The sequence below is a fragment of the Aspergillus udagawae genome (genome assembly GCF_001078395.1).
Source record: "Aspergillus udagawae IFM 46973 DNA, scaffold_6, whole genome shotgun sequence".
NCBI classification, from domain to species: Eukaryota; Fungi; Ascomycota; class Eurotiomycetes; order Eurotiales; family Aspergillaceae; genus Aspergillus; species Aspergillus udagawae.
Genome location: NW_025091269.1, coordinates 510,107 through 536,857, shown reverse-complemented (window position 1 = coordinate 536,857; position 26,751 = coordinate 510,107). Strand labels below are relative to the sequence as shown.

Sequence of the window (26,751 nt, the reverse complement as noted above, 5' to 3'; positions counted from 1 at the left end):
GTTTAGTCGGAAGATCAATTACAATACTACTACAAAGCAAAGTTTCAGGACGGGCCAATAATGAAACAGTCCAGGCGACAGGCTGAGTGATGATATAACCACTACCTAATCCTTTGTGCGACCTCTAAAGCTGCCAGCGATGGTTTAACACTTGTTTTGAAGCTTCTTGTTCTTGTAGGCTTGATTAGCAATAAACGCCAATTCTGACGCAAACTTGTGCCAAGAATCCAATCAGAATGGAAGGGAGCACTATAATAGCACATTCCGCAGTACAGTGTAGTGATTGGCTTTATCACTTATCTTACTTTGGCTCTCTATCAAACAGTCAACCTAGGTACCTTAGTACTTTTCTAATAGGGTACTTCTCTATCAGTCGTACCCCGTACGTACTTATCTCACTTGAGCACTCATTTCCAATTTGATGTGCGAATCTGCAGACAGGTACCTATCTAGTCCTTACTATTTACAGGTCAAAATCCGTGGCATGTTGTACAAGAACACATCATCTTCCTCTCACCACCACCACCTCGAGAGAGCAGGAAATTTCAAAAGGCGGTCCCATATCATATCTAGATACTGCAAGTTAGTGTGAAGTCATCAGGATTATACAGCACCACAGTTCTTGATTGAGATTTTCACTTAAACAATCATTGAGAGCTTTATCTCTATCACGTCATGATCGGCACATCTTGGATCCCTGCGGATACCTTAAAAAGTCTCGATTGTCTGAGAGCTGGAGTATATAAAGCTATTTCTATCCTCGCTGTGGTCGTTTGGTGGCATACTCGATTTGGCCGCACCTGACTCGAAAGAATAAGGAAGGGAACTTGAATTTTGATCCTTTGATACCTAAATTGATTGTCAAGAGAAGAACCGCCGACAAGTTCTCTGGGTCGGACTGGCTCCAAAGCTACGCGCATTCCTGTTGCACTATTTGATTACTCCGTACTATCATCATCCGACATTATATGACTTCATCCGATGCAAGTGACAGATTGACGGGCTTGCTTCGGCGTCTATACCTAAATCAACGTGGGAGAGTAGGGGAGCAAATCTGGGGCAATAATAAGCAAACAATCAACGGACTTTGCCCCCATTCCGATCCAGACGGTTCAATTGGCTGATCCCAATTGTGTCAAGTCACACATTCATGCATTGCACCATCCACAGCAGCGCCACAACGGGAGGACCTCAACTGATCGGCAATATAGCCAGTGAAGCCCGCCAATGACAGCTCCGTTTGATCCATTCATCAATGCCTACCTAGGTACCTACTTAGGTACCTTACGGGCTACGGAAGAACTCTTGAAGTATTCGGGACAAGGATTTATCAGGGATAGACAGATAGCAGCTATAACGTAGCACAGTATATAGCATCTGGTGGGTGATAGTGAAGAACACCAATGAACAGAGTTTAATACCTAAGGTATAGTCTCCAAGTAAACACCTGAGAGGGTGCGGAGGAATCCATAACTTGGGAGGCTTGTGTCTGACGTAGTGTGGGGTTATCTGTTCTCCAGAAAACAAGATCAAACCTGTGCCATTATATTACAAGCTGTTTATTGAATCCAGGTGCTATCTACAGCTATTGGATCAATGATAACATCATAATTTGACTGGATAGAAACGAAGGCATTAATTTATCAAATTGAATTTGCTCCGTGGATGTTAGCCATAGGCCCGGACTCACACTTCCGTGTCCCGTTGGTAGAGTCGGATGGTTCGGTTCGACGCAGCCTGTCCATTCTTCTACTGTTTCGCGGTGGAATCTCGTCTGTAAAGAATGAAGACTACGCAAGAGGTCGAGCTGTAGATCTTTTGCAGGTTAGATATGAGTAGTGAATCAGTGGCCAAAAAGAGTCGTTGATAGTAATACCTATCTACGTCGTCGATAAATAATGTTGCTGCCTCATCCACCTGCTAAGGCGACACCCTTGACCGCCTGAGGCAAACCATTGGCTGGTCTTTCTTCCCGCCAACGCACCAACGAGAGAACGCATCCAGCGGCCATAGTTTACGTATCTCGTCAACCCGAGTATGTGATTCATATGGTTGATGGTTGTTGGAGATGACTACTTCCACTATTCTACTACTAATATCTCATTCAACTATCATAATTAAACTGGCATTCCGCCATCTCCCAAGTCAACCCAGGTTCAAAGTAAACGTGCTCAATTCTTTGATCAATCCTTGAACAGCTGGAAATTTCTCGACCATCCACAGCCAAGATTTCCCAGTTTGCTTGGCTGCCACACTTGCCCCAGGCATAATTCCCTAGATCTCAATCTTTTATCTCAACACTCCCTCCCCCTCTTTCGCTTGCTTATAGTTCTTTCCTATATCTTTGGAATTTAGTCCGTTCGCACAATTACCCTGCCTTCCCCTCTCTGGCGTCTTCTAAGGCACCGGGGGATTCTGCGCGTATTCACATCTGTCCAGCCTAGTTTCCGGTATGATTCTTTGCCCCGCGTTGAGGCAAACTGCCACTGTTTCCTAGACCCCGCGACTCTTCTACGTCAGATATCTAACCCTTGTGACAGGAGCAGTTTTCATTTACAGAAACTTCGATCTATCGCTTCGTCAGAAAAACTAGCTCAATCTGGATTCTCTACCTTCCCTCCTTTCATGATCGCCATCCTGGGTGGTCCGTATCCCGATCGAAGAAAAGTACTCGAAACGGCACCCTCTTCGCATCCACTCCACGATGAGCGCGGCTACAATGGGCCCAGAACAAGATCCTGTCGCAGAGGTTCCGTCTGCTCAAGTCGAAATTGACAACCGATCCGACAACACAACGGACGATGACCTTTCCCCCCCTGTCACCGCTCCTCCGTCTTTTACTTCGGTACCGTCCCTTCGGCCGGACCGAGATATGACATCGGGAATAAGTGCTTCGTCAACTCATTTGGGCCAAATCAATGCGGCTCGGCGCGGTGCAGGGACGCCGACACGGCCACATGCCTCCATGAGTGGCGCGCAGCCGGGCGGTTTGAATCAGGACATCCTGGCCAAGATGAAGGCCTTCTCCCTCTCCAGACAGGGTGCTCCCCCGCATTTACCTCATGCTGTCTCTACCGGAACAATCCCTTCGTCTCGCGCAAGCGTTTCCGCTTCGCCAAGTCCGATAGGAGGGCCATCGCCTCCCATGGGAGGTGCACTTACCGGACGCCTTCCCCCGACTGCACGCCCTCATGGTAAAAATTGGGCATCTTCACCCTCGGTTGCGGGAGTTTCTGCAGGTTCTCTTTCGCCTTCGCCGAAAACCGGAAGCTTGGCCGCAAAGAGAATGAAGCCAGGGCTAAAACTCTCAGATGCCACTGGCCCTGCGACTGGGTCTGGTACCAGCTCGCCTGGCGATGGATCTTCGGACGCTTCTGGAGGGTCGGCATTCAGCAAATATTCGGAGTATATTGACACGAAGGCGGGAACTCTGAATTTCAAGAACAAGGCGATCCTGCACGGTGGCGGCGTCGAATTCTCGTCCGGACATAGTTTCAGCATCTCGTTAGATGAGGTTGAGCGACTGGATGAGTTAGGTAAGGGCAACTACGGGACGGTCTACAAAGTCCGACATAGCCGGCCCCATATGCGCAAACCTGGTATGGGACTTCGCGGCATCATTAGTCGCCCGACTGAGGACTCGACGCCGGATAGCACTTCTGCGGCTAAGCCCCAGGACAATCTTTCCGGTTACATTATGGCGATGAAAGAGATCCGCTTGGAGCTGGATGAGAACAAGTTTGCCCAGATCATCATGGAGCTGGATATTTTGCACCGCTGTGTGTCGCCATTCATTATCGACTTCTACGGCGCTTTCTTTCAGGAGGGTGCGGTCTATATGTGCGTGGAATATATGGACGGAGGCTCTATTGATAAACTCTACAAGGACGGCGTACCCGAAAACATTCTTCGAAAGGTCGCATTATCCACCGTCATGGGATTGAAGACCCTCAAAGACGACCATAACATCATTCATCGGGACGTGAAGCCTACTAATATTCTAGTCAACTCTCGAGGTCAGATCAAGATCTGCGATTTCGGCGTGAGCGGCAATTTGGTCGCCAGTATCGCGAAGACAAATATTGGCTGCCAGAGTTATATGGCACCTGAACGTATTGCAGGAGGTGGCGTGCAGCAGTCCGGCGCGACTGGTGGTGGAACCTATAGTGTGCAGAGTGACATCTGGAGTTTGGGCCTGACCATTATCGAATGCGCCATCGGTCGCTATCCATATCCTCCAGAAACTTTTAACAACATTTTCAGCCAGTTGCATGTAAGACTTTCCCAACCCCTTCTCAATCCATTCGCGTGGCCGAACACTTTCTAATGTCATTTTAAGGCTATCGTGCATGGGGATCCGCCAACATTACCAGAGCAAGGTTATTCGGAAGAGGCGCATGCATTCGTTCGCGCTTGCTTGGATAAAAATCCCAGTAAGCGCCCTTCGTATAGTACGTTGCTCAGACATCCCTGGCTTGCTCCCTTGATGCAACCCCCGACGGAGTCAAATGGTACCGATGCAACATCTGCCGCTTCGTCTGACGGCCAACCTGGCGGGCCCGATACCAGCACTGCGACCGAGGATGAGGAAGTGGCGGAATGGGTCAAGGAGCGAATTGAACGTCGCCAACGGGGGCAGCTACAAGAGTCAGAGAAACCTGCGTTGCATGCCGTTGCTCTGGATGCAGTGCCCGGTAGCCCTCTACTTGATGATCCCTCCTCTCTACCATCAGTTTCTTAGGACAATCTCCTCTGCTCAGCTCATCTCTTATAACACCTGAACATTTCATTCTCCTCAATAATTCCCCTTCTCTTATCTTCTATTTTCTGTTGGATGGAGCGAGTGCATGAACGGAGGACTTGTTGGCGCGGGCGCCATCTGGTCAATTCTCCATTTATTTCAACCTGCAAATTCTGTCATCATTGATGCTGTCGTTTTGCTCGAACTCACGTCTAAATGCTGCAAAGCTTTACTGGAGTGTGTTGGATTCCGAGATGTAAAGTACCGGCAGCTTGAATTCGCATTGTCTCTCATGTAAATAGATACATAACGTTTCGATACCCCTATTTCGGGTTAGATATTCTCCCAGAATAGGACAACCACATTTATCTCATATCGTTCTCGAAACCTTGAGCACCCGACTCTCTGAAGGATTTGTCATTTTTGTGCCATTCATCACCAAACGCTTAGCAATCAATCGCGTCACGTGTGGCTGTGATGACTGAATCTCCAGCCTCAAGCGCCAAAATCAGCGCCTATCGGCGAAGTCGGCGTCCATCTTCGGAAGATTAGGAGACTCGGAAAGCGGCCGTCAATCTTATAAGATAGTCATTGAGAGGCAATTGGTCGTTGTGGACCGTAATCTGATTACACTGATTCCTAGTACCTCACATAGTAGTCGATCTATTCTGCTGACTTCTTGTGTGTCAGCAATCCGTATTCTCCGTCATCCACCACATCCGGGTTCCCCGCCAGCTTCAATCCTGGGAGCGTCTATTCTAGCTCTTGATTACTCTAGCTAACTTTGCCCCTCCATCCATCCTCCCCTCATTCGACATCCACCACCTGCAGAGGGGTAACAAAAAAAACAGAAAAACCGGACCTCCATGCTTTCCCGCTCCTCGCTCCACATTCTGCTTCCAGCTCAAGCATTCAAACCTCGTGTGCCGCAACTGGTCCGTTCATCAACTATCGTTCAGTCTGCTCGAGTCATTTCTACAGTTGCAGATCGACGAGCCAAATCTGCGATTCGAAAACTGGATTCTCCCACTGTGATTTCCAAGACAGCGCCCCGTCTCGCCTCTCTCTCTCGACACTTTTCATCGACTGCGGTTGCGGCGGACTCCACCAAGATGGCTCCTACGGACGTCCAGCAGTATGACTATATTGTTTTGGGTGGTGGTAGTGGTGGTAGCGGTAGCGCCCGGCGTGCCGCTGGCTGGTACGGTGCGAAGACACTGATTGTCGAGAGTGGACGGTCTGGTGGTACTTGCGTCAACGTCGGGTATGTTTTGTGCCTTGCCCCCCAGGGAAGCGTGGGATATGCTAACTAAAGGGTCTGCAGCTGCGTGCCCAAGAAGATGACCTGGAATTTCGCTTCCATCAATGAAGCTCTTCACGTCGGCGAGCACTACGGCTACGACATCCCCAAGGACATCAAGATCAACTACCGTCAATTCAAGGAAACCCGCGACGCCGTCATCAAGCGTCTTAACGGTGCCTACGAGAGAAACTGGGGCAAGGAAGGCATCGACCTCGTGCACGGCCGCGCTCGGTTTGTCGAGCCCAAAGTCATCGAGGTCACGCTCAATGACGGCGGAAAGACTCGGTACTCGGCGCCTCACATCCTCATCGCGACCGGTGGCCGGCCCATCATTCCCCCTGTCAAGGGTGCCGAACACGGTATCACCAGCGACGGGTTCTTTGAGATCGAGGAGCTTCCGCCCAAGGTTGCTGTTGTGGGTGCTGGTTACATTGCCGTCGAGCTGGCTGGTGTGATGGCCGCCGTCGGCGTGGAGACCCACATGTTCATTCGGGGCGAGACGATGCTGCGAAAGTTCGACCCTATGATCCAGAAGACGATGACGGAGCGGTACGAGGCGACCGGCGTGCGCATCCACAGGAAGCACGGCGGGTTCAAGGAGGTGCAGCTGCTGAAGGACGGCAAGGGCAAGGACAAGGTGCTCAAGCTGATCGGCAATGACGGTTCGGAGGAGGAATTCAACGAGGTGCTGTGGGCGATCGGTCGTGAGCCCGAGGTCGGGGATCTGGATCTCGAGATTCCCGGCGTGAAACTCAACGAAGGCGGCCACGTCATTGTCGACCAGTACCAGAATACCTCGGCGGAAGGTGTTTACGCCCTTGGCGATGTCACTGGCGTTGCGGAACTGACACCAGGTACGTTACTTTCTTCTTTGTCCGTCTGTTGAACAACGTGACTAACTACTTTTGCTTCGTGTAGTCGCCATTGCAGCCGGTCGCCAACTCGGCAGCCGTCTCTTCGGTCCCCCGGCCCTCAAATCCGCCAAACTGTCCTACGAGAATATCCCCACCGTGGTCTTCGCGCACCCCGAAGTCGGCACCATCGGTTTGACCGAGCCGCAAGCCCGCCAACGCTACGGTGACGATAAGATCAAGGTTTATTATACCAAGTTCACCGCGATGTACTACGACGTCCTACCTGCTGAGGAGAAGAAGAAGAACCCGACCGAGTTCAAGATTGTGTGTGTCGGTCCCGAGGAGAAGGTAGTCGGTCTGCACATTCTGGGTCTCGGCGTTGGCGAGATGCTGCAGGGTTTCGGTGTCGCGATCAAGATGGGCGCCACCAAGAAGGACTTTGATAGCTGTGTTGCTATCCACCCAACCAGCGCAGAGGAGTTGGTGACCATGCGGTAGATTTTAGTGAGCTAGACCTAGATAACGTGAATACAATAGACATTGTACATGAATATATAAACTTGAGCGGTATTGTCAAAACTTTAACAATCCAAAGAAAATTGGCTATTATTCAATGAAACTTAAGTAGACAGGAAATAAAGAGAAATCAAAGAGCTCATTATCCCTTATCATACATACATATATAGATATTATTTACATCGATTCATATAATATATGGTAAAAAATGTGAGGGACGACAGCAACAGACCCCACCCAACCAACAACAGTTGGAACAAAAAAAGATGGTGAAAAAAGAAAGGGCCCGAACCGCGATTCGAACGCGGGTCTCATCCATACAGAGCTCTTTTGAGAGCCGAAGTGCTAACAGACCCCGAAGGATGAATCTTACCCCTGGACCATTCGGGCCGGCTTATGGAAAAACCACATAAACTATAACTTATCAAGAGCATTTAATAGCGAAAAAAGTACCCGCTTTCTACTATCCATTGGGGCAAACAGGGACGTCGTGGGTGTAGTGCTGTCGTTAGCCCGATGTTGACCCGTAAATTATAAGTAGCTAGCAGAAGTAATAGGTCCCCAAGGATCCATGGGAGATGTTCCTGCGTGGGTTTGCGCCGCGAGCAAGAGTAAAGCATCTGCGAGAATGGCAGCCTTCAACACTGTACTTTTCTAGTCTGATGTTGCGTTTCGAGGTGCCGTTGCTGTGTCGCGAGGATGAGAATCGGCGTACTACAAGTCCACAGCTTGACCTTCAGAGAGTATATCTATTGGGAATGCGCCCCATGGCAGACAGGCTATGATTTGCATCCCTAAAGATGTACTTCTATAAATAATAAGGAAAGATAGTTTACAAGACATAAGGGTACTCTGGCTTTATTACTGCCTAATTGCTGTAATGCATGAACAATAAAGAAATATTCAGAGCCCCAATATACTATGTGACTATGTACACTACTATAGAAGTTACATTTGATGTGAGACACACTCTCATTTACTCATGCTTGAGTGTAAAACGGTTTGTTATAGACCAGTATGATCAAATGGATTTTTGCGTTGATATCGCCTGGCTTTGTAGCCAGCGATCGTCTAACCACATTCTCAAGTCCACGGCAAGCACCAAAGGCAAGAGCGGTATGTTTTCCTGGCATCAGTAACAAGATAATTCCCTTTCAAAATAAGTATATCAGTTTCCTCTTCGGCGCTTTCTTGTCACTGATGCTGGGATAAAGGATTTTCTCGGATAATGGCCAGCTGTGTCTACTGGACATCGGTGGTATTGAACAGGATGCTGTTCAACCGTCATTAGATATGGGCTGGTGTCAAACCCAGATGCTTGCCCTGTAGTCGTTTATCTTATGCTTCGGCAATGGTGCTAAAATCCATTCTTTACAGGTTAGCAACAACAAGACAATGACATGAAGCAGATACCTTAATCAGAGATACTCACAGAAGATGACTCATTAGTACTGCTGTTCGAAGCCTGCAAACAGGGACATCGTGGGTGTGGTGCTATCATTTAGCCCGATGTTGACCCGTACTGTGCGGGTGCAAGTAACTACCGGGACGACGGTGGACTACACCGAACTCGTCAGCCACAAAGTAACCAAAACGAAGAAGGTCAAACGTATTGCAACTACCTTCAGAAGACGCAGTCGTTTGCAAGGCGAACGGAGGGGGAGAAAAGTTCTTCGAACCCTTTCCGGCTTTCGATCGAGTCGCGGTAGCTGGACCGGAACCAGCAGGCGAGGACTCCGAGGTACCTTCGCGAGTATCGATCTTGGATTTGCGAGGAATTTTTAAACGGAGGACGCGTCTCTATGATTTCGCTAGGATCAAGGGGCCAGTCGCGGACTTCATCGCCATCTTCGAGGGCCGCCAGCAAACCTCTGGTGGTGGCGGCGGTATTGGTTTTATCTGATTTCAGCTGTATAAACCACATTATCAGTATCCATGCTCACAAAGATGATGATCACCCGAGATGTCAAGATGTGTTTTGGCTTTGATAGACTTACCTTGAGAGCTGCAATTAGACTGAGAAGATTTTGTAATGTGGAGCAATCTTTTTCACCACCGCAACTCGCAACGGCACACGTATCGCAACCCTGCATTACCTTCATTGAGCAGTGATCGTGAAGATCCCATAATGTTACTTACTGCCATGGTGTGTTTTGATGTAATAGAATGGTTCGGTTGGAGGATTGAAAAGAGTAGACTGTAAATGAGGATGAGGAGGTGGTGGTGGTGGTGGTGGGATCAAACTCAAACCGGAGAACTAAAGATCCCACCACCACCTCCTCATCCTGAAAAGTAGACTATAAATGAGGATGAGGAGGAGGTGGTGGTGAGATCAAACTCAAACCGGAGAACTAAAGATTCCACCACCACCACCTCCTCATCCTGAAAAGTAGACTGTAAATGAGGATGAGGAGGTGGTGGTGGGATCAAACTCAAACCGTAACGGTCATGATATCCGCTTGTCAAAGTAGACTGTAAATGAGGATAAGGAGGTGGTGGTGGGATCAAACTCAAACATGGTGAAGGAGAGAAAAAAATCCGAGATAGGGGAAGGGGTGAGAGGGGGTTTTCTCTCATTAACAACCACCTACACATGAGACACGTTCCACAAAGTGAAGTTAATTATGTACTCTCTGCAGGACGTAGTGCACGGTGGCTGCTTCTAACCAATCTCTAATTCACTGCTGTGGAAGTGTCTAGACTATATATAAAGGGTCTTGCATTCTTATATTCACTACTGCTTGATTATTATTGGCAGTCATGATTTGTATTCACTCCATCATAAGATCTAAACAGCTCAGATCTTGGACGGGCCTAACATATTCACCTAATCCAATATACCCAGTATCACGCCACTCTGGTTCCCTGTTGCTTTTCTTTGGCTACTGCAGACGTTCTAGACAGGAAGAATACATAATGCATTTGATTCCATCGGGTTCCTTTATCTATTTCATCTATCTGCATCGGAGCCATATGGTTGCTTGATCTATACCATGGCATGACGAGGCTTCGGTCTGCGGAAGTCAATGGCCCCCTTGGGTCTGGGCCTCAAGCCCCTTTTCACAATGCGAGTCAGGACTTCGAGGAGAAGGCACCCAACCAATCCCATACGCAGGTCCAATTGAAGGACTGGGGTGGAATGCCCTGGAGGCGATGATTCATTTACGGCACCGATTGTGAAAGACCTTAAAGCTTAGTTTAAGCGGGTACTGCTCTGGGTACCTAAGGCTAAACAACAATGGCAACGATGAGGTTGTTCTGGTGGTAAAGAATGCTCATTGAGATTTCATGGTAGTCAAACCTTTCTTCTCTCTGTTTTCCTTTTTGTTTTTCGCCTCTTGTGGTTCAAGTCCAATTCTTCTCATGGCAGTAAGTAACATTATGGGACCTTCACGATCACTGCTCAATGAAGGTAATATAGGAGTGTTCTACATGTTCAGTAACCAGTTGTTCCGGCGGTTCACAATGTTCGACATTAACGAATATTCTCACCTTGATTGCTGCTCTGAAGGTAGGTCTATCAAAGATAAAACCACATCTTGACATCCTGGGTGATCATCATCTGTGTGAGCATGGATACTAATAATGTGGTTTATACAGCTAAAATCAGACACCACCAAGAAAGCCACCACCACCAAGAAGAAACGTCATCGTTCGGCGAATCAGAAGGAACGATCGAGAAAGTTCTTTGAACAAAAAATGAATGAGAGGAGGGTTGCAGCAGCAGCAAAGAAGGAAACCCTGTTACCGTGCTCATGAGGTATTCCTTGGCTGCAATGGAGAAAAAGAGAGTGCCACGCTGAAGAACATCTTATGTCTATTGGCTGCAATGAGAGTAAGTCAATCCTACTTTTCCATTACACACTTGACATCTTGGGCAATCATTGTCTATGGAAATATGGATACTAATGATGTGGTTTATACAGTTCGATAAGAAAGACGCCGAAAAGGAGAGGAAAACATAGATAATTCGCTTGAAGACCTTGGTGCACTTTCATTTGATCGACGAGAGACTGCCCCTTAAGCTAGCCCAAACCCTCGGCGCAAGTTTGACTTCTAAGGACGAAATGTTTCTAGTTTCTGCAGCTTCCACCAGGTATCGCCAATAACGCAGATGAATGGCCACTCCTTGCGGCACCAATGAAATACGGTCCCATCCATACAAACACCGATGGCTCTCGGCCTAGATCCACGGCAGAGAGCGCAAGCGCATCACCAGGCCAGCATCAGCAAAGCCTTCTTTAGATTCGCTATCCTACGTGTTCACCATTGACTCCGGCTACGACTGTAAGACCGTCGGCCCGACGGGCGATTACTTGGGATAATGAGACTAGGAAGAAGAAACATAGATCGCCTAGTTAGAAAAAGAGGTCGGCAGAGTTCTTTCGTAAAAAATGGAGGAACGGAAAGCTGACTGCCACCACCACCACCACCACCAAGCCTCCGAAGAGGAGGCGTCGTTCACCCAGTCAAAAAGAGAGATCCCGAAAGTTCTTTGAGAAAAAGATGAATGAGAGGAGGGCTGCAACAGCAGCAAGCCTCCGAAGAGGAGGCGTCGTTCACCGAGTCAGAAAGAGAGATCATGCAAATTCTTTGAAAAGAAGATGAATGAAAGAAAAGCTGAGACTACTACTAAGCCTCTGAAGAGGCGTCGCCGTTCGGCAAGTCAGAAGGAGAGATCAAGAAAATTCTTTGAAAAGAAGATAAATGAAAGAAAAGATGCGATAGCAGTAAAAAAAGAAATCCTATTACCGTGCTCCAGAGGTAATCCTTGGCTGTGGTTGGGATTCTAAGGCAGATATCTGGAATTTTGGCGTGCTGGTAAGACCCCTGTAACTGTTTTCTGGAAGTGAATGTACAATATAATGGGCTTTATGCTTCCCTTTCTTTCGGTCATAATCACTGGCTTAGACTTAATACTAATGATCCTGTTTGGCAAGTTGTGGAATATCCTTGGGAGCAAGGAGGTGTTCCAGCAGGTGCATGATACTAAAGGCCAATATAAAGCAAAGTCACACCTCGCGGAATTGATTGCCCTACTCAGCGCGCCCCCCAGGGCATTGCTCGCAAAATCAAAGGCCATGTCAAAGCTCAACTGGCCCCAGCCTATCACGAACGACACTGGCAAATTCTGTAAGAGGCTGAAGAATTCTTCGATGGCCCTTTCTTTAACACAGAAGGTGGGTTGGCTAGTACTCGTACGTCAACACCTGGCATACTGACCGTTCAAGACGAATTCTGCCATAATGAATTGATTCCGAAGCTTAGAGGACACAGCCCAATTCCTCGAAGGGAAGGATCGAGGGTGTTTTTATCCTTTGTTCGACAAATGGTCACCTGGCTCCCGGAGAAGAGGAAGACAGCTCGCGAACTGATGGATCATCCGCTTCTCAAACCGGGGGGTTGATCAACAGCCGGGGAAAAAACTTTCTGAAAAGACAGCAAAAGACCAAAAAACATACAACAGCCGGGATTCGCTGGTGGTCACCCACCCAACTACTAACCGGCCGGCGTGTGGCTTAAGTACGGCTGAGCGGACGGGAAGCCCTGTTTTCCACACCCTATGGTCGTATGTACTAGTAATCCAAGCTAGTACAAATCATATATCAATACGTATTCAATCTCTTATACGGTGGTGGAGTGGTATCTGACAGTGTTTGTTTTCCAAGCCTAACTCTACAATGTTGGCTTACCGCCTGGATACGTGCTAAAGCGTCATCTTTTCACACGCCTCTAAGACCGAGGTAATGCCAACGGCTACGGGTTTAAAGCATAGAATTTGAAGAGCATACTGCAAGACCAATGAGGTCGCAACTCGGTCATAAGCCTGGACGTTATCTTTCTACCACTATGATTGTATGGTGAGTGTTTATGCAGGGAAGACCCCAAATTGGAGGAAGACGACAAAAGGACTGCAGAGTATCTGTATCTCCAGGATTAGTACCGGGTCTGTTGTTGGATTAAACACAGGAATCAAACCTACCCGGCGGTGGCTGCAAGCATCTCGAGTGGCTTCCCGAGAGTGGAGGATGCCAGCACAGAGAGGAAGACAAAGATAAAGACGGTAATGACGCCGAGTCGTTGTCTGAAGTCATCTAATGCCTGGAGGATCCAAAGCGGAGCAACGAACATTACGATCCCAGCCACGAAGATGGCTATTGATGAAAATACTCTGATATGTTTGTCGCTGGTGTAGTACAAGGTCTCACGATCAACATCCCCCAAGTTTTGATGCGTCCGTTGTCGGAATAGTGGGAGGAGCAATTTGGTCCGCATGATCATCCAGTCCTCAAATAGCTCGCGCGTTTTTGACTGATCCTTGCTAACTGGAGAACTGTCTCCTCTTCGGAAATTGCTTCCTGGATGGTTAGCGAAGAGCCAATTTCGTACACTTGAACGCATCGTTTTCGGGCCGATTTTTTGGATCTGAGCTGAGCGTAGGGTAGAATAAGCCTGTCTGAACACAGTGAGCAAGCAATATCTTCAGTGATTGCATGTTGAAGAAAACGAACAGTACTCCTCCAACGAGTGGCGTATTTCAACAACCAACTTCTTCCTATCTTCAAGGTCATCTCGCACTGTACCATTGTTCACTTCACAGCCGTCACTTTAGACCTCTTGATATTGACTGTTCAAGCACCCTAGGTTCTCTTCCAGCTCGGACATATGATCCTGGCGATATAGAAGGCTTCGGACGAAGAGTTTGTCGAATCGTCGGATCACAAGGCAGTCCGGATCGGAAGCCATATACGTTGCAAAGCCACTATATCTGATGTACCTCCTGTGCGGGTACTTGAATAAGTGTCAGACACACAACCTCTTCCATGGCAGCCTCACCAAGGCTTTTCGTCAATCTCGGCTTTCGTAGGCGGAGATTTACCTGAGGAGCGATGCACACTACTTTGTTGAGAAATTGGCGTGGTAACTGGGAGCATTTCGCAGGGTAGGGCGCAGTCAGTGCTTTCAGCTGTCAAATGTCGGCTCTATCCTGGATGAACGTTCCATCTAACTCGTGTCAATATACGGCAGTAGCATAAAGCAAGGAAAGGGAACGGTCACAAGTAGCAAGGCCCCTATGTTGTTCGAGATGCCACTACTGCCGCACGAGCTCATGCCGCGGGCTGAAAGATTTACGCGCTGGAAGATGCAAGCCATGACATGTCTCCTTTCTTGAATGTGTAATGTGATGTCTGAGAAATGGTTCATTGGTCCTCATTGAGTCTGTTTAGATGTGTTGACGCCCAATGCCTGCACCAACAAACCATTACTGTATGATCGATGCGCGGCCACCATCGTCCTCAGCCTTTTCCCCGCAAGTCTGGGAAGCAGCCTTGTCCAATAATTTTGTGGCAGCAAGGCTGGGAAACTTGATGCATTGTAAGCCCGCCTTTGGCGCCAATCGAAATATATCCTTCGATGGCAGCCTCGTCCCATCTATACTTGTCCTAACTAGTTGGAAACAGAAACCTCTACTTCTCAAACATCATCCAACCTCATCAGTTAAGGTTGTACCCTGCCAACTCAAATTCTGCTCCATCAGACAGCCAGAAGCCCCTTACGGAAGTCGATCCACCCGCGATATGACGAGTAGCTTTCTCATAGCTGGTGCCGTTGCTCTCGGTGTGCTGTATTCGATTGAGGGTCGGAGTGGAAACATCACCGAAGCCCCTCAGGACAAGCCAAAGCCAAAGCCAAAAAACAACCCAAAATCCAGATAGCTTGGAAAGTGCTTCTTTTCTCGACTGCTATAAGGTGCACGCTTAGGTTTGATCTACATCAATCTAATCACGAATTATGCTCCGACCAAAGCAAGGAACGTCCAGGAGCAGGCAATTCTGATCTCCCACCTTAAGTTGAGGCACAATTGTCCTTGAGGTAGTGGACAATGACAATATCGATGACTGTTTCATTTGCTAATGATTTTCAGAGCTCATTCTCTCGTTAAATATATAAAATAGCTAGAAAATACAAGGACTGCAGTATCACAAAAGTTGTCGATAAGCACTATAGGTCGTATCAGAATGACGTATAGCATCATCACTACAGTGAATATTATTCATGTACTTTTCAACTTGATTGTCTCACTTTCTCTATAAATGAATCATAGGGCTATTCATAAGCGCTAGATTTATTTATACCTATTTTGGTGGTTAACTTCGCAACCACCAGCGTTCCAGTCCCTGCCGCCGCACTCCTGCATAACCTGCACTGGAACCCAGAACTAACAGAAGGCTGTGTGGTGGTCTATGATTTATTTTTAGGCGAACCTGCTATATAAGAGTCTCAAGAGTGCTGGTCTGGATCCTTTGCCTAAGGTCAACTTCCTGCCATCTTCCCCTGTATTTCGTATCTTTTAGGCCCCCATAGGTTTTGAATACTTCTTTTCACTTTGTCTCATATACGGACAGCCATGGAATCCAGTTCGAAGTCTGCATCCAGTCGAACTCAAGAGTGCCTCGCAGAGCTAGAGGCTCGGTTCAAGTTAGAGCCCCTTGGCTACCATTACCTGCGAATACTGTCTCTAATGCGCCGAGTAGGAACACCGGGTCACCTGCAAAAGCGATTCTTCTCGTTGGGAGGCTCGGGACGGGCAAGTCCTCCCTTTTGGAAGACGTTACCGGATTAAGTGGCTATTCTCAGCAGAGCGCCGACTCTGGTAAGTATCTTCATTTAGAGGTCGTCACAGTCACGGTCCATTTTTTTCTGACACTCGGTTCAGTCACGCAGAATGTCGAAATTGCCAAGGCGGTCATCACAAACAAGGAGTACTTCATCATGGATACTCCTGGATTCAATCCAGGGAACGAGGAAGAGACCTACCGCGAGATCATCCGTGGTATCCAGGCCATCCGCCCTTTTGCCCGCATTGTTGGCCTGCTGTACCTCACGTGCGTTAACCAGCCCCGTTTCGACGGCTTCGACCGCAAACTGGCCCAGTTCATCCGCGCCTTGTGCGGCGATGAGTACATTCACGCTGTGACTTTCACAACGACGTTCTGGACCGTCGCAGGAGAGGAACAGCTCGCAGATTTTAATCGTCATTTCGAGTTCCTTCAGAGCAAGTGGAAGGAGGTGTTTGGTGCCCAGGGTCTGAACCTATATCAGCATGGACAAGAGTACAATGCCTCTGGACTGCCTACAGGCTCCGTCATCAACTGGTTTCCCCGCCGCAACCGCGACCAGATCGCACGACATGCCAAAGAGATGATTGCTCGTAACTATGATGGCCCAACCACCGCCAGTCCAAGAATTGTGGAAGAACTAGATGCTAATACGCCCATCAACATGACGGAGGCTGGAAGAATACTTGATCTGCACCCACCTCCCGCCGAGGAATCGTCATCTGCATCAAACGGGCAACCGGGAAGAGAATCATCAGAGCAATACAATTCAGCTTCTAGTGGTGATTCTGATCCTCGATCCAGTCGTGACAGGAGCCGACCGTCTGCAGAGGGAGTTAACGATACACAACAGGAACGAGAAAGACCCCAACCCCCGGCGCCAACTTGGGGCCAAACACTTTTGGACGTGATCGGCCGGCTCGCACGTAACGTTGAAATCAATGTCGATCTCGGCGGCGGTCCAATGCGAGGACAGAACTTCGCCATGGGTAGTGCTCATAGCGGCACACTAGGTCAGTCCATGCATGCTTTGAGAAAGAAGTTACTGTTGTTAATGACCTGCTAGATCCGCTTTCTTCTGTCGACGTGATGAGGTCTTTCGGTCTGGATTATAGCAGAGAAGGCAGATTAAGATATGCTGCCCGCCATGGTATTGGGGGAGAACCTTTCTCTGCGGCCTGGGGGGACGCAATTCGCAGAGATGTTCGCCGCCGTTATGGATAAGATGCGATGATGCCGTGACTTCTCAGTAGCAGGAGGGACGAGTGTAGGTATCGTTACAGATTGAATTCAAACCGTTTCGATATAAGTCGTATGCTGTGTTTGTCAGCCAGTTTCATACACGAAAGAACAGGGCATCAGAAGCAGCTGAGGATCCGTCAAACATCACAAACACATGAATTTTGTACAAGGAAATGATGGATAGAAAAACTAAAAAGCATGAAAGCTGTCAGGGAGCCTAAGCGATAGTCACTGTACATTCAATGCTTAGTTTGTTATCTTACTTGATTACCTAAATTTAATTGTTAAGTAGGATAGACAATTCATTTCTCCTGCCGCTGGTCTCGGAGAGAATGCGTGCTATAGGGTCTCCATTCATGCTAGCCAGAGCCCGATATGTTGAAAGCGCAGTGAGGTGATCCTATGGTGACTTATTCATACTACCGCTCTGTTAAAATCCAGTATGAAACTGTTTCCCAAAGTTATACTGCAGAACTCCTGGCGAAGTACTAGTGGGCAGCTTATGATGATGTCTCTGAGTTAGATATCTATAGACTTGTTAGGAATCCTAGCCCCATTTCCCACCATGAATTGAAATTGAAGAGTTTGGAACGTGGTAGATAATTAAGTTGCGATATTTGCGGCTGAGACTTTACTATAAAGCTGCTATCTCTAGAGGCAAGGCGCATATCCACCCAACTATGTAATCATTATAGTAGCTTATTGTATAACCAGTGCAACTGGACTATATGTAGTAGAGAAGAAGATGATTGATTCCACCCTCAGAGATAAGCAACTAAAGGAATGAACGGAGCAGCATAAGTGCAGTAATATGTGAGTATCTAATATACCTTAGATTTAAGAAAGGAAAGAATTGGTGACTATTAGAATACAAGTAAAGTGCCCATGCCATGGTTTCAATCACTGGGCCATAGAGCTGTCGTTCGTGATACTGGCGGCTATTGTTTGCTTGCAGTACAAAAACAAACACCTCCATACTGACAAAAGTGGTTGGTACTCTTGTTGTGCTAAAAAGGGCAACTCCCAATGGCTGGGATCTTGTCAGTATTTTCCTGGTCAGCTACCTATGTAGAACACCAAGATGTGGTACAGCGAAACCTCGCTGTAACGAGCCTTGATATAACGAGAACCTCAATGGTACGAGATTTTTTTCCTTGCCTGAATTAATTTCCAATAATAATAACAAGATCCCTCGTTACAAGGAGTCTCGTTAGTTCGGCCTTTGCCCCCCCATAGAGATCTTGTAATATCGAGGGGGTTTTATATGGGCGGATAATAAGAGTAGGCCATATTCAAGCTATACCTACCCTAAATAGGTTCTCTGAATCACGTGTATCTACTTGCTCATGTATTTACTAGTCCTTGTTATATTATAACGAGAAATCTAGCCTGTCCGAATTATCTCGCTATAAAGGGGGTTTACTGGTAATTAGAACAATTTATTATGGTATTACAGGTTCCAACCTGTTTTATTAAGCGCCTACAGGAGATCCCCCCGCCCGGGGTTGAAGCAGAGCACAGACAGATCCAGGCAACAGAGTCACATATATGGAGTACTACTACCGCTATTAGAGTACTGGATTGAAGCATAGATAACCGTTAGAAGACAAAACTGTAACCATTCATAAGGCCGAATTTCAGGTTTCCGCGGGATGCGCCAACAAGCTGCTGGCAAATGTATTGCCTTCACATAGCGACTACAGGTAATAAGCACTAAGCAGGCCAACGCAATTAATATAACTAGCTACTTAAGCGGGACCACGGTCTGATGCCTGCATGGGCGATACCACTCTACCGACCTTACACTCTAAGATGAGGGCTGTGACAGTTGGTCATTAGCTGCATTATGGATAAATCCACCGCAAAGGACAGTGGTACGTATTTGAGAGAGCACGCAGTAGGCAACCGGGGTGCGCTTAGCAGGGAGAGGCCACTGGTGGTGTAAGCAGAGGACCGCTGTTTCTTTGTTTCTCCAGCACAAGCAGATCGAGAAATGGCAGTTCAAAAGCCCAAAGCACAGAGAATGTCAGTATATCATCCAGCAACTCAATTGCCTGCGCCGCAATGTACAAGGATTAGGCACCAGGAGTTATGTTATGGACTATCGGCTATTGAGATGGGGACAGCATCGCCGAGTAGTGATTCTCTATTGTGGGCAACTGTCCTTAACCCTAGCTAAACAGTTGCCACCACTCAGTGATATTGACAGTAAAGATTTGGAACTGTCTTCTGTTCGATAAGACAGGGATGTCGTTGATAGTGATACAAGCCGTTCTCGGTAGCCAGTACGCCTAATCCCACTCCGCAGAGATCCAAGGAAGGCTCTAAATTACGGCGCAGTCAAGATGCATATCTAGCCAGTAAGTATCATTTCTCAGAAATAGGTAAACCGGCAGACCACTCGCTTGTGTCCTAGGCAGGATCTCAGGCTTACAGAAATCAGCTGGCCCGCTTCCTTGATATTAGCACCGTCTGGATCAAGCCATCGTTCTGGGTTGAACTGTGGGGGTCATGGAATTTCGGGTCGTCGTGGGTGGCTGTAGAGGCACTCCTGTACACTTCGGCTTGCAGGGTTTTTTCTTGGTCGGGGCAGAGCCTTCGCATGGAGATCCTTAACCTGGCGAGCTCCCAATGAACATCGTATCTGTGCCTGGGTGCACTGCTAAGGCAATCTTGATTTTAGTCGGGACATCCCGTCAGCAAGTCATCGTCCTTCCTTCGACCACTCCCTGGTCATCGATTTACCCAGCCACTTTCAACATTACGCAGGAGACGCTTGTGACATGGATGTTCTGTTTCGGCCGCGTCCCCTTTGAATGGTTCCCATGAAGTTGTCACTGCACCAGCGCAGCTATTATCTATAGCCTTGAGCCAGGGAAATTATCTACCGCGTAACTGGGCTCTCGCTCCCACAACTCTTAACTTTAGTTATCGCCCCAGCAGCAGAATGGTCTCCCTCGGAGCGATCCTGGCCTCCAACCAACGACTTGGCTCAGCCCTCCCTGCCGGCCTGGTGGCCGTCTTTGTTGGTGCAACGAGCGGCATCGGTGAGACAGCATTGAAGCAGTTTGCCAAACATGCCAACGCGCCGCGCATCTACTTCGTGGGCCGTACAGCCAGCTGGGCGAAACGCATCAAAACGGAACTCGAGACCATGAACCCGAAGGGCAGCTACTTCTTCCTGCAATGCGACGCCAGTCTGCTCAAGAGCGTTGACGAGGTTTGCCAGGAGATTAAGGCCAAAGAGACGGCGATCAGTCTGCTCTTTTTGAGTATCGGCAGTCTCATCACCGGGACAAGTGAGCGCCCCACAATCAAAGTGATTACAGATCAGTCCCTTACTTGGAGCTACGTGTAGGGACCGTGGAAAATTTGCATTACTTCGCTGCACTGACGTACTACTCCCGCATCCGCTTCGCCGTGAACCTCCTCCCGCTCATCCGTACCGCCCCTGCGCTGCGCCGGGTCGTGACCGTCTTCGCCGGCGGCAAGGAGGGCCCCATCATTACCGACGACTTTCCTGGTTTTAAGCTATCCGCCACCGCAGGACGCGGGCATTTTGCGTCCATGCTGACGCTCTCTTTTGAGGTACTGGCCCAAAGAGCACCAGAGGTCTCTTTCATACATGACTATCCCGGATTCGTCAAGACGGACCTCGCGCGAGGCTCTAAGGGCGTCGGGATGGCGGTCGTCAAGGGTTTGTTCAAGGTCATTGGTCCGTTTTTGTATATCCCCACCGAGGAGGTTGGTGAGCGGCAAACCTTCTTTGCTACCAGTATAAGATTCCCACCCGCCTCTGGCGATGCCAAGGGCGTGCCCTCTGAAGGAATCGGTATTGCCACAGGGACTGATGGAAGGAAGGGCAGTGGTGTGTACTCGGTGCATCTGAATGGGGAGACCAAGGTGCAAGAGGTGTTGTCTGCGTTGAGGGAGAGCGGGTTGAAGGATAAGATGTGGAAACATGCTGAGGAGGAGTTTATTCGCGTAACGGGGAGTGTAACGATATAGGACATACCTGTCCTGCTCATTGCTACAGTTGCATTGCGCAAGTATTGCTGCTGATAGGCTTAATGACCTTAAAACTATCTGTTCTGTGTATCTGCATGAACACATTCATTCTAGAGACTGCATTATCAAAGAAGATTACACCAGGGCAATAAAGCGGACTTGATATCAGGCCCTTATTTATAGGCGCTATCTATCCTCCCGCTGAGCAATCGGACTCAGTCTGTCAGCTCTGTCAGCTTACGAGCTCAGCAAGAGGGGATTTACATACCACCAGAGCTCTGCACCATACGGGGCTACTCGGTTTAAAGCGTTTTAGCGTAGGAGACTTGACCGGTCTTTTCACGGCGGCCCGCAACAGCTGTAGGACCGGCGACTCTGATCCCAACAATCTCCCCAAAAACTCCGCGTCAGACAGCTGCCCGGCTCCTGCGCAAACCGCCATCGGCCGCGAAGCTCCCTCACCGTCTTCCCGATGTCAAACAGCGCCTGTCTAGCCCAGCCAAAGTCATCTAGCTGCATCTTCATTTGCAGGATGCTCTCTTCTTCTCGGGCAAGCGCCTCTGCGGAGCCGCGTAGTCCGTCTCGTACCAAATCGACTTGATCCTCCAAGATCTGCACAGCGAGATGCATAAATTCTGGAGAAAAGGAACTATAGTCCGATGGGAAGAATACAATCCCGCTCGTTGAGTGGGATTTGCAATGCCTTGTACTCTGCTTCATTTTCATTAATAGACATCGCTACATTATACATGATGTGGATATTGCCACTCGCGATCTTGGCTTAGGATAAAAACAGCCCCAGGTAAGGTTGTCTGGATTTAGGTTCGCTGGGAGCTTTTTCTCAGAGTTAGGCAAATATGATGCTGTTGAAGCAGACAGAGTATAGATCGACTCTCTGACACTACTCTGTGTTCTCTGAAGAACTGGATATCTGGAGGGTGACAGAGATGGCTTAAATTCACCACATCCTTTGACATAAAAAGGTGTAGATAGTTTAGTCATTTAGGCACAATCTGGCCTTCATCTTTGTCATTTGACTAGTAGCATTTACTATAACTCTAAAGTATCAGATAGGGCACCTTAGGCAAATGCAGCGAGTCAGGTGATCCAGACAATTCTGAACATCTCGTTGCTACAAATCCACCTCTAACAAACTTTACAAAACACATATCGTATTGAAGAGGCAAAATCATCGATCCCGCGGCAACCAAGGATAGGGCTTGCAATTTAGGGGATCAACTAGGTCGCTTCGTTTAGAGTTCCAATTCTGTACATAAGATGTACAGGCTCGTCTCTGCAAGGACACCGTCACACCAGGCATACCACCTCTGCCACGTCCAGCTGTTGAGCCATCCGCTGCCGCCGCGTACCTTGTTGCCCAGCACGCCTTTGCTGCGCAAGTTAGTGAGTCGGGAACTTTGATCTTGCTCGAGTAACCCACAATATCACTTCAAACGGCAAAAGCATCATGCCGGGACTCTGGCCTGGTGGGATTCCCTCCCACATACGACCACACCATACGGCGGACCTAAACTTTGACGAGATCAAGGAAGAGGTCAAAGGGTGGCTGCTCTTTGTGAAGGTAGGATCAAATTGCCTTGTCTAGATTGGATATTAACAGTAGCTCAGGAGAGCTGGGTTTCTCGCGCCCATGCTGGGTTAGCCGAAAGTGAGGATGAGGATTATGAACTTCGCCAGCGACGAGCATTGGTCGACCGATGGGCAGCTGCAACACAGGAGTTCCGCGATGTATGAGTTTTTCATATCCCTGACCGAAAACGACTCCTTTTAATTCTGTTTCAGTCCTTCCAGGAGCGTCCCCCAATCGGCCTGCCTGGCACAGAGACAAAGAACGTCCCAAGTGATCCGGATGAAGGTCTTCGGTATCCTCCGGAAGCATTGGAGCGAATGTTTAATCCTAGCCAGCCTGGCCATAATGGAGGTGTTATCTCTCTTGCACCGGTGGATGCCGCTCATCCCGTTAACCAGACGCGATGGGTGAAGTTTCTGATCCTGTTGTACCGTTACGACTTTGGGTCAGGCCACTGTCTCGATAATGATTATACGTTCTCCGTCGCATCTCTCAACCCAGCTACTACAACGACTGCATCATTCGATGACTTCCTGCCCTGGCTATACCTCGAATCTGCCTTGTTTAGTGGTGTCTATCTCACCCGTGGTGGGACAGTACTCTATCTCGGTCAACTTCATAATCATCTATTAGTTGATGAAGAAGGGCTGAGAACAGGTCGCCTGGCTATTGTTGACTATGACATCAACGGCACTGTCAAGGATTTAGTTCTTCGGCGCCCCTTCAACATGCACCAGCCGTATCAGAACCTCTTTCATAATGGTCAATCGATATCCGACGTGTCCCAGGGTCTTGGAGGTGGAAATTTCCATAATCAACCGTGAGTGCGCTTCCTCCTCTTGATAGAAATATGTCTAACTCTTCTAGGATGAATATGGACCTACCGATTCTGGATATACTAGAGCATGCAAAAGCTGCTAACCAGCTTCTCGATACTATGAGTCTCTGTAACCTCGAGGACTGGAGGGAAGATGTTGAGGTCTATGCACCAGGGTATCTTGAGCTTGAAGCTGCAGGTAGAGGTCTATCTTATGACCTTCGAAACCTGGTTTCACCGGAAGAAGTTACGATGAGAACAAAACCAGCGATGCAGAGGCTTTTGTCCAGTCAGGAATTACCTACGGACCGAAATGTACTATTTCCTGTATAGGGATGCAACGAATAGTGTAGTTTCTTATGAATGTGAGAACATTGACTGATCCCTGGTAGTAGAAGCCTGCAGCATAGATCATGGCAGTGACTCGCACCATATATATACTTAATTCTTCCCCAAATGTTTCTGCTCCTTCCCATGTGCATTTCCTCCATCCGGTACTGTGGCGCGCACGGAAAATATTCATACAATTAGGGGCCGGATATATAATAACATGTATAGGGTTCTATCATTTCTATGACCTGGCTAACTGAGCAAAAAGCGACACTACTTCAGACTGTTCCGTATCAGAGTCAACACCTTCCAATCTCCTACTATGGAATTTCCGTCCTCCTTTGAGCTTTAGATGCATATATGAGAACCTCTACACTTCAAAAATGCCCAATAGCTCTCATCCTGGTTTCGAATGTTGAACGCCAAGAAATCGACCGGATCTTACCAGCCAAGCGGCAGCAACGCGAAACAAAAGCGTGCTATCCGTGTCGCCAGCGCAAAGTAAAATGCGACAATGGTCATCCTGAGATCTGTCTATGATGTTGAGAGACCCTCTCCGCGGAAGCGGGCCACGATAAGTCCTCGAAACGGCGAGAATGGCGCCTCTTACCACGCATTCACATCTGGCTTGACGATCGCAAACGATCAGCCTCAAACCTGGAATTCTGTATTTCCTCTGCGTACCTATTCCTTAAGTCGTACGAGCTTATTACAACTTGAGTTGTCACCAGAGGTTCTACTTTGCGATGGAGGGAATGTCCAGAATGGCTGGCTGCTGAAACCATAGTAGTATTAATTTGTCGTTGTTATTGCTCTAGAAGTGTTGTTCCGACATGCCAAGGGGTTAGGGCTCGAGTAGTATGTACTTGTCAGACTCAAACAATGATCTATATATCAAATAATGTTTTTAATAGTTCGGCTGGTGAGTCCTATACTATTTCTTGGCATAGGGTCGTGCTGATGCTGGAGCAGAGTCACCGTTGTGCCCATTAAATGCCAAGTCTCAGGCCACAAGAGGTTATTAAGGACTAATCCCTGGAACAATGTATAAATAACTCAAAACCGCCCATCATGGCGTTTCCGTGATAAGGGGTCCTATCACCTCAAAGTGCTGTGATATCAGGCGCTTAAAGAGAAATGCAAACTCATCTTGCCATATAACGACTGTACATGCATGGCGTACTTGCCATCTCGGCAGACGGTCTTCCCAAAGACAACTAATAACCGTAGTAAAGGCTCCAACAATAGGTTGCATTGAATATCCTGAAAGCAGATGCTTCTGGGAAGAACAAGAGCTTGCTATAAATAGCACAATTACCATAGGGCTTTTGTAGGATTTCTTCTTAACATTCTGGCCCTGATCAAAATCCTTTCGGTGTTCACAATGAGATGCTTAATCTAGGTACTATATAACTGGTACATAAAAATATAATCATCGCTGTTCCTTGTTCTCCACCTCTATATAGAGAAGAGAGGCCCACAATGGGAGCGTCCCGGAAACGATATACGTTAGCTAGAGTACAGGTAGATGAGAAAGGTTCGGCAGCGTCTCTGCCATAAATACAGTCTCTGCTACCACTTCTTAAGCCGTGAATTTGCTTTGCATATTCCGTACGGTACTATCTAACCCTTGATTAGGTATCATTTCAGCCAGTATATAACCCATTCGCATCCCTTCTCATCATCCACATCGGGTACGGATCCTCCATATCAGTCCACAAGAAAAAAAGCGAAAAAACAGAGACCTTCATCGTCCCATCAAAGCCAGTGGCCTCCCGTTCCCATTCATCAATCTCCGGCCAAGGCTCAACGGCCTTCACCCACCACTTTCTCAAATACTCCCCCGCGCCCTCTCTGATGAGTTTCGTATCAGCGTTTTCTAAGGCCTGACACACCTCCTCGTCGACGACAAGACACACGTGACGCTGCGTAGAGTAGCCCCAGTTATAGTTCTCTCTTCCTCTACCGCTGGCGTAGTCGTCGATCCAGGATTCGAAGTGGGATCGCACGCCGTGGAGCGAGATGCCATTGAGTTGGGTGCGGTCTTCGATGATGATGGGGCGGTGTTTGGCGCAGATCAGCTGGTAGCCATTTTTGAGTTCTTCGGGGGGTCCGGCATAGGAGTCTTTAGACGTTGCATATTCGTGGAGGATTTCCCGTTTTATGAGGGAGTTTGTTAGTTCGATGATTCGGGGAAATTGGCGGTAGGATTGAGGGCTGTATGTGGTGCGGTAAATCACGAAACCCCAGGATGGTGCTTTAGGGAGTCGAAGCCAATCTATAAGATGCTGGGTAGGAGTGGGGATCATATTCTTTGTAATTAAATATAGGAGAGATAGGAACCGGAGGAAAGAAACTCCCTAGACCAGGCAATTAATGAAGCCTAGGATAGGAGGGAGGGTTTGGGTTGGAAATCGATTTGTCTAGTAACTGAAAATTACGATACGCTCCTCCACGCCTCAAAATCTCTTAGACCTTGATCCAAAATGAGCACAAAGTAGCCAATGGCACAGGCACAGGTTTTTGAGCACATATTATCTCCTGATTATCTGATCTTTCTGATGCTACATCATGATGAGTCCAAGATTCCCCGCGGCGTATTGGACATCTTAAAGCTTTATTCATTGATTAGAATTACAAGGGGAAACACTCTTATTTTTGTGTCTGAAGCCTGCTGCACTGAAAATAGCGAAGTACATATGTTTTACAATCCATCGCGGCTGTGGTG

At 48.1% G+C, this 26,751-nt stretch overlaps 7 protein-coding genes and 2 non-coding genes across 9 annotated transcripts; 5 read left to right on the top strand and 4 right to left on the bottom strand.

The window, feature by feature from the left end:
- Positions 1-2,704: 2,704 nt before the first annotated feature.
- Positions 2,705-4,741, top strand: pbs2 (mitogen-activated protein kinase kinase PBS2; the record flags this gene model as incomplete). The annotated part of the gene is made up of 2 exons (XM_043292845.1): positions 2,705-4,273; positions 4,340-4,741. 2 exons carry the CDS (start codon positions 2,705-2,707, stop codon positions 4,739-4,741), a joined length of 1,971 nt encoding a protein of 656 aa, XP_043148780.1.
- An 866-nt stretch (positions 4,742-5,607) lies between these two features.
- glr1 (glutathione-disulfide reductase GLR1) lies at positions 5,608-7,396 on the top strand (the record flags this gene model as incomplete). Its single annotated transcript, XM_043292844.1, has 3 exons — positions 5,608-6,005; positions 6,066-6,898; positions 6,963-7,396. 3 exons carry the CDS (start codon positions 5,608-5,610, stop codon positions 7,394-7,396), a joined length of 1,665 nt encoding a protein of 554 aa, XP_043148779.1.
- Positions 7,397-7,697: 301 nt separating this feature from the next.
- Positions 7,698-7,804, bottom strand: Aud_007957. The gene has a single exon. It is a non-coding gene; the product is annotated as a tRNA-Pro (tRNA).
- Positions 7,805-9,038: 1,234 nt separating this feature from the next.
- On the bottom strand, positions 9,039-9,507 carry Aud_007956 (uncharacterized protein; the record flags this gene model as incomplete). Its single annotated transcript, XM_043292843.1, has 2 exons — positions 9,039-9,323; positions 9,412-9,507. 2 exons carry the CDS (start codon positions 9,505-9,507, stop codon positions 9,039-9,041), a joined length of 381 nt encoding a protein of 126 aa, XP_043148778.1.
- A 3,362-nt stretch (positions 9,508-12,869) lies between these two features.
- On the bottom strand, positions 12,870-12,989 carry Aud_r0025. The gene has a single exon (XR_006253275.1). It is a non-coding gene; the product is annotated as a 5S ribosomal RNA (ribosomal RNA).
- Positions 12,990-15,824: 2,835 nt separating this feature from the next.
- On the top strand, positions 15,825-17,259 carry Aud_007955 (uncharacterized protein; the record flags this gene model as incomplete). Its single annotated transcript, XM_043292842.1, has 4 exons — positions 15,825-15,895; positions 15,952-16,070; positions 16,134-17,048; positions 17,102-17,259. The coding sequence occupies 4 exons, from the start codon at positions 15,825-15,827 to the stop codon at positions 17,257-17,259; spliced, it is 1,263 nt and encodes a 420-aa protein (XP_043148777.1).
- Positions 17,260-20,224: 2,965 nt separating this feature from the next.
- Positions 20,225-21,285, top strand: Aud_007954 (uncharacterized protein; the record flags this gene model as incomplete). The annotated part of the gene is made up of 2 exons (XM_043292841.1): positions 20,225-20,576; positions 20,636-21,285. The coding sequence occupies 2 exons, from the start codon at positions 20,225-20,227 to the stop codon at positions 21,283-21,285; spliced, it is 1,002 nt and encodes a 333-aa protein (XP_043148776.1).
- A 1,468-nt stretch (positions 21,286-22,753) lies between these two features.
- On the top strand, positions 22,754-24,026 carry Aud_007953 (uncharacterized protein; the record flags this gene model as incomplete). Its single annotated transcript, XM_043292840.1, has 4 exons — positions 22,754-22,867; positions 22,915-23,034; positions 23,089-23,696; positions 23,744-24,026. The coding sequence occupies 4 exons, from the start codon at positions 22,754-22,756 to the stop codon at positions 24,024-24,026; spliced, it is 1,125 nt and encodes a 374-aa protein (XP_043148775.1).
- A 1,643-nt stretch (positions 24,027-25,669) lies between these two features.
- On the bottom strand, positions 25,670-26,332 carry Aud_007952 (uncharacterized protein; the record flags this gene model as incomplete). The annotated part of the gene is made up of 1 exon (XM_043292839.1): positions 25,670-26,332. One exon carries the CDS (start codon positions 26,330-26,332, stop codon positions 25,670-25,672), a length of 663 nt encoding a protein of 220 aa, XP_043148774.1.
- Between the last annotated feature and the right edge of the window lie 419 nt (positions 26,333-26,751).